This window comes from Myxine glutinosa, chromosome 10 (genome assembly GCF_964187855.1).
Source record: "Myxine glutinosa chromosome 10, kmMyxGlut1.1, whole genome shotgun sequence".
Classification (NCBI taxonomy): Eukaryota; Metazoa; Chordata; class Myxini; order Myxiniformes; family Myxinidae; genus Myxine; species Myxine glutinosa.
This window is the reverse complement of record NC_136270.1, coordinates 107,461,876-107,475,806: the sequence shown is the minus strand read 5'-3', so window position 1 is coordinate 107,475,806 and position 13,931 is coordinate 107,461,876. Positions and strand designations below refer to the sequence as shown.

The following is a 13,931-nucleotide window of genomic DNA, read 5'->3' as shown; positions in this document are numbered from 1 at the left end:
CCATGTACCCCGTCCTAGCTCTCTCTCTCTCTCTCTTCCACAGATCTCCCAATGTCCCTGTTCTCTACTGTTTTTGTGCCTCCCTCTCTCTCCCCCCAACCCCCCCCCCCCCCTCTTGTCTCCCACTCCCTTTATTATATGTTCTATGTGTTAGGTCTTGCCCGAGCCTTGACTTCGTATCCAAAAACAATAAAACAAAGTTAGCATTATAAAGCCATGTATCAAATTTCAGTTCAATATGTTAAAGGGGATGGGAAAAAAACTCTGACAAACTGCTCCATGTATAATATATTAATTTTGTAAGTCAAAAAGGGGCATAACTCCATGAAAAATTGGCAAAATGCCCCGAAAATCAAATCTTTTCTTGATTTTCATAATAAATCGTTGTCACACGTTGTCAATCGTACGTTGTCATAATAAATCCATGTAGCATGTTTCTGTTGAATATGTTAAAGTGTATGGACAAAAAGTGCAGAAAATCACAGGAGAGACGGAAGGGGAGCAAACCTATAGTCCCCTCCGGTTCGGAGACTAATAAAGATTTCAAAGGTTGTAGAATTTTTTTTTTTCCGGAGGTTCACCACCATTTATGCAGTGTCTTTTACACCACCTTGTTTAACACGTTGCATTTATCGGGGATGGCTCTTCGTGGTGGTTGTACCCCCCAATGCAAGTCGGGGGCCAAATTGTCCCCATTCTTCCCTGCTGCCTGGATTTGTCAGGGCAGCGCGGTCATGGTCAGAGAGCCAATCGGCCCTCGTGGACTGGCCCTTTACCACTTATCTCTCTCTCTCTCTCTTTCTCTCTTTCTCTCACTCTGTCCTGGATTTGGGGGATCTCTGGGTCACTCCTGCGAGATTGCTCAGCTTTCTTTGTGACATGGGCTTGTTCAAGAGGACTATCCAGGGCTATACAACAACAAAACAACATGTTACATTAGTTCTTCATCCCTGTTGTTTGTGTCCTTTATGAGGTCCTTAAAAATAGTAGGTTTCCTGTTTGGAATGATTTTCAATTTTTTTTTTTTTTTAAGCGGGGAAGCTGAGCCTGGTGTTGGCTTAACGGTTAGGGTGCAGGCTTGGGATCCTAGGATCCTGAGTTCGAATCCCAGTCGGTCATTGAATTAACGCCAGGGGGTTGACTCAGCCTGTCATCCTTCCGAGGTCGGCAAATTGAGTACCAGCTTGCTGGGATGAATGATCACGGTGTGCACCCCAATTTAGAATCGGTACACCAAAGCTCTGCGCATCGTAAGAGGCGACTAAGGGTTGGCGTCAGGAAGGGCATCCGACCATAAAACATCACCTCAAAACAGGGAACCATGATTGTGATGGGGCCAGCAAGGCTAACCCCTGCTCTATCAGGGAAAATGGCCTTAAAAAGGGGATTTTTTTTTATTAAAGCAAGGAAACTACTTCAATATCTGGCCATGTCGTTCCTTCCTTCCATCAAAAATAAAGAAGAACTTTTCTAACCCAAGTGTTTAATTCTAAAGTGTAATTCTAGAGGTTTTTAAAGGGTAATTCTAATGGGTTCCAAAGGGTAGTTCTAGTGGGTTCCAAAGGGTAATTTTAATGGGTTCCAACGGGTAGTTCTGATGGGTAATTCTAATAGGTTCCAAATGGTAGTTCTAGTGGGTAATTCTAAAGAGTTCCAAAGGGTAGTTTTAGAGGTTAATTCTAAAGGGTTCCAAAGTTATCAGCATCTGGAAGTCCTGTAACTTTCATGGCTTGCACACGTTCTGCTAAACTGCACCGCTTCCTTCAGACAAAGGTGCAATTTTTTTTGACGGTCAGACAGGTAGACATACTAAAAAACTTATCTCCCTCCTCTCCGCGCATGTGCGATCGGGCCAAATTCAGAGCCAAAGTACTGCTAAACAGCAGGTTGGTTTTCCGACTCATGTTCAAAATATAACAATCAATTGTTATAATGTAGACAGACAGACAAAGTGAACCGATTTCTTAGCCCCACTTTTCACTTTGCGTGCAGCAGGTAATAAATGATTGCGGTTCCAAAGTTTTTTGTCAAGTTGAAATTGGTTTGTTGAAATGGGACTGTCTGCCACTAATGGTGTTTGTTCCAAATATCATTACAGTGTTCATAATCACATGCTTTTTGCTGTATTACACAGATGTTGGCATGATTAACTCAACACACCTACCTGTTCCTCTTCCCCACACAGGACACGTTGTCGACGTCTACTCCAAGTTCGATGTTATTGTAAGTTTCAATCTCCACCGGCACCTTTGATGGAACCTTGAAAGCGGTGTGTGATGCAACTGTTAATGCTTTTAGGATTTGCACCTGTATAAACCTAAACCACCTTAGTAACGCATGGTTTTGACTGTCGGTACAAAAATGAATTTTGAGAATTTACTTACATATTGGAACTAACTAACGACGATTCTTTCAACATGCACCTGTCAATGATGGAGATTCTAAGGTATGCATCCTTGTCTAAAAGCTGCATTCCTCATCATTTATTTCTGGTTGTTTTCTTGCATCGGTACGTTTTTACTGAAGGTAATATGTGCCAATTACATGTTAAAAAAGAAATTGAATTTCATATTTTCTCAAACGTGCCTCCATTATTGCAGAATATGGCGGCAGAGAAGTCGTATAACAACCTGGAAACGCCGGTGACACAGGCCTTGCAGCATCGCTCACAGTACTTTGAGGGTGTCCGGCGCTGTTACTACAGAGACACTCTTCGTACTGTCATCGATCGCATCGTCAAGGCAGAGGTTGTTTGCAATGTTTAATTCTGTCCACTCTTTCGTCGGATGTTGTTTTTGGGCCAAGGAAAGGCATTTGATGTTGACCTCGAAGACAATGCTCCAGCCACCATTGACTTGAGTCCCAATTAAGCCGGTGGAGCAGATAACCAGCTAATTCCTATGACAATTAATGCGTAGATGGCATGCAACGGCTTGTGGTGTTGTGTTGTTGTTTTCTGTTTTATTTTTAGCTCACCTGGAACGAACTTCAGGGGAGCTTATGCGATGGCGCGTTGTCCGTCCGTCAGTCCGTCCGTCCGTCTGTCTGTCCGTAAACACTTGTAACTTCTTCTCCGAAACCGCTGATGAGATTGTGACCAAATTTGGCACAAATGATATTTGTTGTGTTGTGACTAAAGTTTGTTCACGGCATTAAAAATATCGGGCTTTAAGGGGGTCTAACAGGGGTAAAAGTGGATCCAGGTTTGACCCCCCAAAATAGGTATTTGCTTTTTCCTCAGAAACTACACACAATTTCGATGAAACTTCACCATAACCTTCACCACCTGTGATGTACCAACGTTTGTTCACGGCATAAAATAAATCTGCCTCTTTGGGGATCTACAGGAGGGTTGCCCCAAAAAATAGGTATTTGCTTTTTTATCAGAACCTACTAACACAAGTATGATGAAACTTCACCACAACCGTCATCATCCATGATGTTTGTTCAAGGCATTAGAAAAATTGGGGTCTGAGGAGGTACACAGGGTGGGAGGGGGGGAGTTGCCCCTCAAAATAGGTATTTTTTTTTGTTTGTTTGTTGAAAGTGTTACGATTATGTTAGTATGATTCTACATGCTGCCCTGTCTTCTAGCAACCATTGAAATTCGTTTAGAATACCTTTAGTCAGTGCAGTATTCTGTTTATTCTACCAGGTGAGCGCCGGGGTTATTGCCCCTATGTTTTATGCCTCTGCCGACGCAGTCAACAGAGGCACTATGCTTTTGGGTTGACCGACCAGCCTTCCGTCCATGCTTCCATCAGTCTCTGATAGGTTTTCGTTACCACGATAACTTAAAGAGGAACCCAAACACTCAGACCACATTAACGCTATTACCTATCCCTCGATACGCCACAAAATAGATATGATGTGTCTTTTTGCGGATTATGAAGTAGGTAATGTTGCGGTTAAAAGTCGATCTTTTTCTTCTTCACGATTAGCCGTGACGTCGCACCAGGAAGTCAACTGCCATATTCATACTGCCTCCGTGTTACATCGTGGTACACTTTAATTCAAATGGCGAATGATTTTCGAATTTATACAAATATGCCGGGGCGATGTCCTTGGTGGTTGTAGTATTACAAACTGAGATGGTTTCATGGTACACCAATGTCCGAAAGATCCGAGGGTTGCCATAAATTGGATGAGGTTTGGCCGAAATACCCGAGTGTGGATCGGGCCTACAAAATATTCGGTTTTGTGTTCAGGACATTTTAGAGCACTGTTATGAAACAACAGATGGCTATAGATCTTGTGGTTATCCACCATGATTGAGAGAGGATGCCATTCCGACAAAGAACCAGAATAGACAACCGTCACTCAAAACTGTAACACCATCTCTACCGAGCTACCAGCATATGAACAGGGGAAATTTAAGTGCTGAATCGTACACCTGTGTTGGCCTGCCGGCGGCCGATCTCACCTTGCCACTACCTCTTACTCCCCTTTCCACTGGAGTGGGACACGACTCAGCACTAACACAGACACAAATAGCGTCCCGGGAAAGTATAAAACGGGACAATCCTGTAACATGCAGGACACTGGGTCAATCTGCCCCGGTGCAAGGAGGACCTGAGATTTGGCGGACCCGGTACAAAGCATTCATCGCCCATTTGGTCAGTGGTGTCCAAGTGTGCCTGGGCGGTGTCCGTACTGTGTCGTGTTCATGCTGTGTCCGTGTCAGTCTCGTGTCCATGCTTTGTCATGTCCATGCTGTGTCAAGTTGTGTCTTCTGGAGTGATATAACTGATTTATAATGTAATGCAAAATCCCTGATAAACTGACAATTGAACAGAAAAACAAAACCTACCACTCTGTAGTGAACATGCGACCGGCGTTTTCATCTGCACTATGAACATAACAACGCCATCTTCACTAACACCATCTTCATCTGAATCAATCGCACAAGGCTCAAAATGATACGGCTCTACAATTCCCTTGAAAGCGTTTCCATCACTAATTTTGTCTTCAGTAGTTTATTCAAAATCCCACTGATCAGTTTTAACATACTGAGAACCTTCAGAGTTGTTGTTGTTGTGTTGCCCATGTCAGTTCTGGTTGAACAGATCAGTGGCACGGAGATAGTGTGGGATAGAGATGTTGTGCAGTGTCATGTGTGGTGCAGCGCTATCTATGTTCCTTGGTGTAATTTGATAGAAGAGTAATTGGTGATTTTGAGGGGGCTACTTTTAGTCTGTTTATGGTGAGCCAGGTTTGTAGGGTGCTGAGGAAGGGTTGAAGTTGTACTGTGACGGTGTTGATGTTGCCATGAGTGGAGGTGATGATTATATCGTCCTCATATGAGGCTATTTGTATGTTCCCGGGTGGTTGTGGAATATCAGGCATGAACAGATTAAAGAGCGTGGGGGAGAGCACTGAGCCTTGAGGGTCTCCATTTGGAAAGTATGGTGTGCGTGATGACTTGCCGTTAAAAATTATGACTGTCTGCATGATGGGTAGTTGGCCAGCCAGCGTTTGGTGTTGTTGTGCATGTTTGTGTTGAGTATTTTGTTTGTTAGTACTGGCTTTAGGAGTGTGTCAAACACTTTGCTGATATCTACTGTCATGAGAATAATGTGTTTTGGTGGTTTTCTATTGTTGAAGCCTTCAGAGGTGTTTTGTGTGAGGTTTGTGAGGAGAGTGGTGGTGGAATGGTTTGATCTAAATCCATGTTGGGCATGTGAGAGAGGGATGTGAGGGTTTTGGAATGTAAGTATTAGGTGTTCTGTAACTTTGGAGGGTGTGCAAAGTAATGTGATAGGTCTGTAGCAGACTGCTTTGGTGTGATCTTTGTTTGGTCTAAGGAGGGTGATGATTTTCCCTATTTTCCAAATATGAGGAATTATTGGGTGCTGGTAGGATAAATTGCTTATATTTGTGAGGGCTGATATTCTTTGTGGTCCAAGGTGTTTTAAATGTAAATTGGAGATGTTGCCAGGGCCGGTAGCCTGTGAGTTTTTGATGATGATTTTTGTTGTTGTGCAGGAGTGAATGGTGTGATGATGATGTTGAATTGGTACCTGAGTTCGCGTCTTGTAATACATCTTTCCTCTTTTCTGGGTTCTATTGTTGGAGTTATTCGAGTTATTGATGTTGGAGTTATTGATGCTGTTTATGAATTTATACAAGTGTTTGGTATTGTTGAGTGGTTTAGTGTGTGTAGAAAGGAGTGCCAGTTTTGTGTTTTTTTCACGCGTATTTTGTTGTTGATTTCTGTGTTTAGTGTTTGAATCATTTCTACTGTCTGGTGCTTTGGGTGTTGTGTTTTAGATTGTCTCGTTGTTTGATGAGGTGTGCGTTTTATGGCAAGTAGTCGGGGTTGTATTTTTGATAGTGCCCTTTGGAATGTATTTGGTAGCTGCGGTTGTGATGAACCGTTTGATGCGGATGCTGTCAATGTTAGTGAAGTTGTTGTACACCGCTCCTTTCCTATGGCATCTCCAGGCGCTGCATAACATCATTGCCGGGCACATAAGGGGGCTAGAAAATGACGCACGCTGAAAGGGAGTACTCGGTTTTCACTCTGGTTTGTTTGTTTGTTTGCTTTCTTGTTTGTTTGTTTGTCCGGGCGATATCTTTATTTTATTTTTTTTGTATACAAGATCGAGGCTCGTGAAAGAACTAACACAAATCATACAAAAAGTCAAACCGACACACAAAACATATAACAAGGGGAGCGGTAGACAAGATGGGGAGAGAGGGGGAAGGACACAAACACAAGATTTGAGAGTAGGGACATCGAGAGATCTGTGGGAGGGAGAGGGCTAGGGGGGGAGGTGGGAGAGGTATAAAACACATGGATCTCAGCCATCCTTTGAGCTAGGAAGCTGAAATTTGGGCACAATAGTGAGTAAGTACTTTGTCAAAACCAGTATTTTTTGTTTTTTGATTGATCAATTTATTGATGATTTACTTCATTATTATCAATTAATTAAGTACTTATATATTTCCTTTCTCTTCTGGACATTATCTCAGGCACATTTTGAGTTAAGAAGATGATATTTGGACATGGCAATGACCAAGTGATTTGGCTGTAAAGGCTATTTTTGATTTATTGATTAATCAATTAATCGATTAATTATTTAATTATATGATTAATGACAATTTTTTTTTTTTTTAAAGTTACAGATTCGGATGAAATGGTGGTGGTTTGTGTTCTATTAGCGAATTGATTTTTTTTTTTAATGATTAATATTTATTTATTTTCATTGTTAATCATTTATTTATTTTCTTTCTCATCTGGCCAATATCTCAGGCACCTTTTGAGCTAGGAAGCTGATATTTGGACATGACAATGACCAAGTAATTTGGCTGTAAAGGGTATTTTTGATTTATTGATTAATCAATCGATTAATTATTTGATTCATAAATTATTTATTTAATTTTTTTATTGATGACTTATTTAATTTAATTTCTAAAAGTTACATCTTCAGATGAAGCACGAGTGGTTTAGTTATGCTATTAGCCAATTGATTAAGAAAATATTTTATGACAATCTTTTATTGATTTTAATTATGCAATTAATCAATCAATTATTGTGCACTTCTCCCTCCAAATACAGTCTCTATGAGCTGCACGGCGGTATTGCCACGCTGGAGGATAGTTAATGATTTGGCATGGGGGCCGTGTACTTTGAATGTATCTGTACTTGTTGTACACCGCTCCTTTCCTATGTCATCTCCAGGCGCTGCATAACGTCATTGCCGGGCACCGAAGGGGGCCCGGCGATGACGCATGCTGAAAGGGAGTACTCAGTTTTCACTCTGGTTGTTTTCTTGCTTTCTTGTCCGGGCGATATCTCAGCCATCCTTTGAGCTAGGAAGCTGAAATTTCGGCACAATAGTGAGCAAGTACTTTGTCAAAAACGGTATTTTTTTGTTTTTTGATTAATCAATTAATTGGCGAGTTATTTAATTATTAGTGATTAATTAAGTACTTATTTATTTCCTTTCTCTTCTGGCCATGATCTCAGGCACCTTTTTGGCCATGAAGCTGATATTTGGACATGCCAATGACCACGTGATTTGGCTGCAAAGGCTATTTTTGATTTATTGATTAATCAATTAATCAATTAATCGATTAATTATTAAATTATTCGATTAATGACTAAAATTTTTTTAATTTAAAGTTACAGATTCTGATGAAATGTTGGTGGTTTACGTGTTCTATTGGCGAATTGATTAATTATTTCATTTTTTAATGATTATTATTGATTTATTTTCATTATTAATTATTTCTTTATTTAATTTCTCATCTGGGCAATATCTCTGGCACCTTTTGAGCTAGGAAGCTGATATTTGGACATGACAATGACCAAGTGATTTGGCTGTAAAGGGTATTTTATTTATTGATTAATTAATTAATCGATTAATTATTTAATTATTTGAGGAATGACTTCATAAATTATTTTTTATTAATGACTTATTTAATTAAATTTCCAAAAGATACATCTTTGGATGAAGCACTAGTGGTTTCGTTATGCTATTAGCCAATTGATTAAGAAAATATTTTATGATAATCTTTTATTGATTTTAATTATGCAATTAATCGATCAATTATTGTACACCTCCCTCCCAATGCAATCTCGATGAGCTGCACCGCGGTATTGCCGGGCGCCGGAGGCGCCCCGGCAATGCCGCGCTGTAGGATATTTAATTATTTGGCATGGGGGCGGTGTAGTTTTAATGTACCTGTACCTGTACTTGTTTGTTTTCTTGTTTTCTTTATTGTTTGTTTATCCGGGTGATATCTCACCCATCCTTTGAGCTCGGAAGCTGAAATTTCGGCACAATAGTGAGCAAGTACGTTGGCAAAAACGGTATTTTTTGTTTTTTGAATAATTAATTAATTAATTCATTAGTTATTCAATCATTAGCGATTAATTAAGTACCTACATATTTCCTTTCTCCTCTGGGCAATATATCACTATATCAGGCACCTGTTAGGCTAGGAAGCTGATATTTGGAGACGACAATGACTAAATGAATGATTTGGCTATAAAGGATATTTTTGATTTATTGATTCATCAATTAATTGATTAATTATTTAATTGCTCGATTAATGACTTCATTAATATATTTTTTTAAGTTACAGATTCATTTGAAACGGTGGTGGTTTAGGTATTCTATTAGCCAATTGATAAATTATTTAATGATTATTATTTATTTATTTTCATTATTAATCATTTATTTATTTTCTTTCTCATCTGGGTAATTTCTCTGGCACCTTTTGAGCTGGGAAGCTAATATTTGGACACAATAGTGACAAAGTGATGTGGCTATAAAGGATATTTTGATTACTCAAATTAATCGATTAATTATTCATTGATGAATAAATTAATTATTTTATTTTTTCGATGAATGAATGAAATGAATGAATGAATGAATCTCTGGCACCTTTTGGCATTTTCTCTGGCATTTTTTCGATAAATGACTCATTTAATTAATTTCCAAAAAGTTATAGCTTCGGATGAAGCACTGGTGGTTTGGTTTAGGTATGTGATTAGCCAATTCATTAAGAAAATATTTTATGATCATTATTTATTAATTTTAATTATAAAATTAATCAATTATAATTTTGTTCCGCTCTCTCACAATAATTATTTTGATTCAATAATTTTCTATTTTGAAAATTTTTGTTCAATAATTATTGTACACCTCTCCCTCCCAATACAGTCTCTATGAGCTGCACGGCGGTATTGCCGGGTGCCAAAGGCGCCTCGGCGATGCCGCGCTGGAGGATATGTATTTATTTAGCATGGGGGCGGTGTACTTTGAATGTATCTGTACTTGTTTGTTTTCTTGTTTGTTTGTCCGGGCGATATCTCGGCCATCCTTTGAGCTAGGAAGCTGAAATTTTGGCACAATAGGAAATTTCGGCACAAAGCAAGTGCTTTGGCAAAAAGGTATTTTTTTGTTTTTTGATTGATCAATTCATTGATTAGTTAATAATAATAATAATAATAATAATAATACATTTATTTTATATGGCGCTTTTCAAGAAGCCCAAAGGCGCTTTGACAGAGTACAAAAAAACAAGTGCAAAAAGACAAAAATCAACAGGTAAATAATCAAAGCAAAAGGAAGGAGAAGGAGAAGAGATAGTCAGGGGTTAAATGCTGTGGGTTAAATGTTGAATGCAGTGTTGAACAGGTGGGTCTTGAGTGATGTTTTGAATGTGGTGAGTGAGGAGGAGTCTCTGATGGTGTGAGGTAGTGAGTTCCAGAGGGTGGGAGCAGCGATGGAGAAGGCCCTGTCCCCCCAGGATCTGAATTTGGTCCGCATGGGGGGGGGGGGGGGTCAGGAGGTTGGTACCAGCAGAGCGGAGGTTGCGGGTGGGAGTGTGTCTGGAGAGGAGGTCAGTCAGGTAGGATGGGGCCAGGTTATGGAGGGCTTTGTAGGTCAAGAGGAGGATTTTGTATTGGATTTTCTGGGGGATGGGGAGCCAGTGAAGCTTGTAAAGGACGGGGGTGATGTGGTCACGGGTCCGGGAATGGGTGAGTAGACGGGCAGCGGAGTTCTGAATGTATTGGAGTTTATTGGTGATTATTGAGGGCAAACCGAAGAGGAGGCTGTTGCAGTAGTCAAGACGGGAGGTGATGAAGGCGTGGATGAGGGTTTCTGCAGCCGTGGAAGAGAGGGATGGACGGAGACGGGCGATGTTTTTCAGGTGAAAGAAGGCTGTCTTTGTGATGTGTTTAGTGTATTTGTCGAAGGAGAGGGTTTGGTCAAAGATGATGCCAAGATTCCGGATGTGAGGGGAGGTGAGATACTGGGAAACCGTCGATGTTGAGGGCAAAGTTATGGGTGGATTTGGTGAGCGTTTTTGGGCCAATGATGATTATTTCAGATTTATCATAGTTAAGTTTGAGGAAGTTGATTTGAAACCAGGATTTTATTTCAGTGATGCAGTTTGTCAGGATAGAGTGGGTGGCGGTGGAGATGGACTTGGTGGAGATGAAAAGCTGGATGTCATCGGCGAAGCAGTGGAATTGGAGACCATGACGGCGGATTAAGTGACCAAGGGGGGACAGGTACAGGATGAAGAGGAGGGGGCCAAGAACTGAACCTTGGGGGACACCTAGGGGGAGGGGAGCAGTGGGGGATTTGCAGTTATTGATGGAGATGAACTGGCGTCTGTCAGAGAGGTATGATTGGATCCAAGAGAGGGCAGTGCCGGTAATGTTAAAGGTGGTTTCAAGTCGGGTGAGGAGGATGGTGTGATTGATGGTGTCAAAGGCGGCACTGAGGTCGAGGAGGATGAGAATGTTGAGGTTGCCAGCGTCAGAGGAGAGGAGAAGGTCATTGGTGATTTTGAGGAGAGCAGTTTCAGTACTGTGGTTGGAGCGGAATCTGGATTGGAATGTTTCATACAGGTTATTGGCAGAGAGGTGATGTTTGAGTTGAGTGGCTACAGCGCGTTCCAAAACTTTTGACAGAAAGGGTAGGTTGGAGATGGGTCTGAAGTTGTTTCGGGTGTCAGGGTTTAGTCCAGGTTTTTTCAGAATGGGGGTAACAGCAGCAATTTTGAGGGATGGTGGGACGATGCCTGTAGACAGGGAGGAGTTTATTGTTGCAGTGATAAGTGGAGAGAGAGCAGGAAGGGAGGCCTTGACAAAGCTGGAGGGGATGGGGTCAAGAGTGCAGGTGGCAGTTTTCATTCCTATGAGGAGTTCAGAGAGGTCAGTAGGGGAGACTGGGGAGAACTGAGACAGGGGTTGGCAGGATAAGGGGGGGCAGGTGGTTTGAGGGGGAGCAGGTGCGGTGGTGGTTAAGCTGCTGTAGATGTTGTCAATTTTGCTTTGGAAGAATGAAAGGAAGGAGATGCAGTTGTCTATTGTGAATGACTGGGTGGTGGTGTTCAGGGGGCTGAGGAGTTTGTTTATTGTTGAGAAGAGTGCTTTTGGGTTTCCAGAGCCAGAGTGGATAATTTGAGAGTAGTAGGCGGAGCGGGCGCGGGAGAGGGCATCTTTGTAGTGCTGTAGGTGGTCCTTGTAGGCTTGGGAGTGAATTGTGAGACCTGTTTTATTGCGGAGTCTTTCAAGTTGGCGAGCACGAGTTTTCATCAGGCGGAGTTCAGGGGTAAACCAGGGAGCAGAATGGGTAAAAGAAACTGTTTTGGTTTTTATAGGCGCATGCTGGTCAAGGCAGGAGGAGAGAGTGTGGTTGTAGTAGTCAGTGAGGTCAGAAGGGGTGTGGAGGTCAACGAAGGGAGAAGTGGACATTTTTTCAGAGAGGGTGGATGAGAATGAGGTAGGTGAAAGAGCATTTAGCTTACGGAAGTTGATAGTGCGATAATGCCTTGGTGCTGGGGTGGGGATGTTGATGGTCATAGTGATGGCTAAGTGGTCAGAGAGGGTGAGGTCGGAGCCAGAGAGATGGTGCAAAATTAATCCAGTAGAGCAGACAAGGTCCAGAATGTGACCACGGTTATGGGTAGGAAAGTTGACATGTTGAGTGAGGTTAAAGCAGGTGAGTAAATCAGTGAAGTCGGTGGTTATTGTGGAGTCAGTGGAGTCCATGTGGATATTGAAATTACCAAGAAAGAGGATTGAGGGGGAGAGGGAACAGAGCTGGGTCAGAAAGTAGGAGAAGTCAGACAGGAATGATGGGTGTGGTTTGGGAGGGCGGTAGACGACAGCCATGACTGACTGCATGTGACCAGAGAGTTTAAAAGCCAGGTGTTCAAATGATGGAGCAGATGAGATGGAGATGAGGTTGGTCTTGATGTCCTGTCGGTGAATTACGGCAATTCCACCACCTCGGCCCTCCGAGCGTGGTTTATTGATGTAAGAATATCCATTGGGTGTAGTGAGGTTGAGTGTGAAGTAGTCCAGAGGTTGTTGCCAGGTTTCAGTGAGACAGAGAAAGTCCAGTTTGTTTTCCAGAATGTAGTCGTTCAGGATGAGGCTTTTGTTGTTGAGGGACCGGGTATTGAACAGGGTGAGCTTGATGTTGCTTTGTACGGTGGGGATGAACTCAGGTGATTTAGCCAGGGTTTGCAGACAGGAGGTGCGATCGTGTGCGTTGCTGTGACCAGGTGCGCTGGGACGATGAGTGGGAGTGCGCTGAGCCGACCAGAGTACGGGAATGAAGTGACCTGTTTGTAAGTAAACAAACTTACGACCGGAGCCTCTATGAATGTATCTGGGTCGTCGCAGAAGTCCGTGGTATTTGATTGCAGATATGCATGATGGGGTGGAGTGAGTATTGAGCAAAAGAAGCCTTGCGGCGGAGTACCTTAGAGCCATGCCAGGCAGGAGCGAAAGGACGAGTAAGAGGCCAAGGTTGAGGAGGACGAGTAGGCCTTGCCGCAGCGGCAAACGACCGCAGCTGCTAATCAAGACAGCAAAGGCCGCAGCGGCAAACGACCGCAGCCGCAAGCCAAGACAACAAAGGCCGCAGCGGCAAACAGCCACAGCCGCAAACCAAGACCGCAGCGGCAAACGACCGCAGCCGCTAATCAAGCAAACCAAGACCGCAGCGGCAAACAGCCGCAGCCGTAAACAACGGCCACAAACAACGGGAGCGGGCCTGAGGTTAACAGTGGAAGAGCCGGGCAAGCGAAGCCAGGAGCAGAGCCGGGACCGAGCAGAGGGCAGACCCAACGGCCAAAAAGCCACCATGACCACCAGAAAAGAAGACTATGTACAATGACCCAGTCAGAGAAGCAGCGAACAAGTAACGCCAGCGTCCTCTCCAGACCGGACCGGAAGCGGATGTCCAAAAAAAAAAAAATTATCGATTAATTAAGTACTTGTTTATTTCCTCTCATCTGGACAATATCTCAGGCACCTTTTGAGTTAGGAAGTTGATATTTGGACACAACAATGACCAAGTGATTTGGCTGTAAAGGGTATTTTTGATTTATTGATTGATTCATTCATTATTTATTGATTAATCAAGTAATCAATCATTTATTTTTTTCTAATC

General features: G+C 42.4%; 1 protein-coding gene across 21 annotated transcripts in view; it reads left to right on the top strand.

Annotated features, from left to right (window-relative positions):
• The window catches only part of LOC137433876 (5'-AMP-activated protein kinase subunit gamma-2), a 216,020-nt gene that overhangs the window by 195,541 nt on the left and 6,548 nt on the right, over window positions 1-13,931 (top strand). For 12 of the 21 annotated variants that reach the window (XM_078785991.1, XM_078785989.1, XM_078785994.1 and 9 more), the window contains 2 exons: window positions 2,186-2,223; window positions 2,601-2,747. In XM_078785991.1, coding sequence (XP_078642117.1) covers window positions 2,186-2,223; window positions 2,601-2,747 — 185 coding nt within the window. Of the gene's footprint in view, window positions 1-2,134; window positions 2,224-2,600; window positions 2,748-13,931 lie in introns of all 21 variants that reach the window. The other 9 variants (XM_078785988.1, XM_068126309.2, XM_068126308.2 and 6 more) reach the window with 1 other exon arrangement.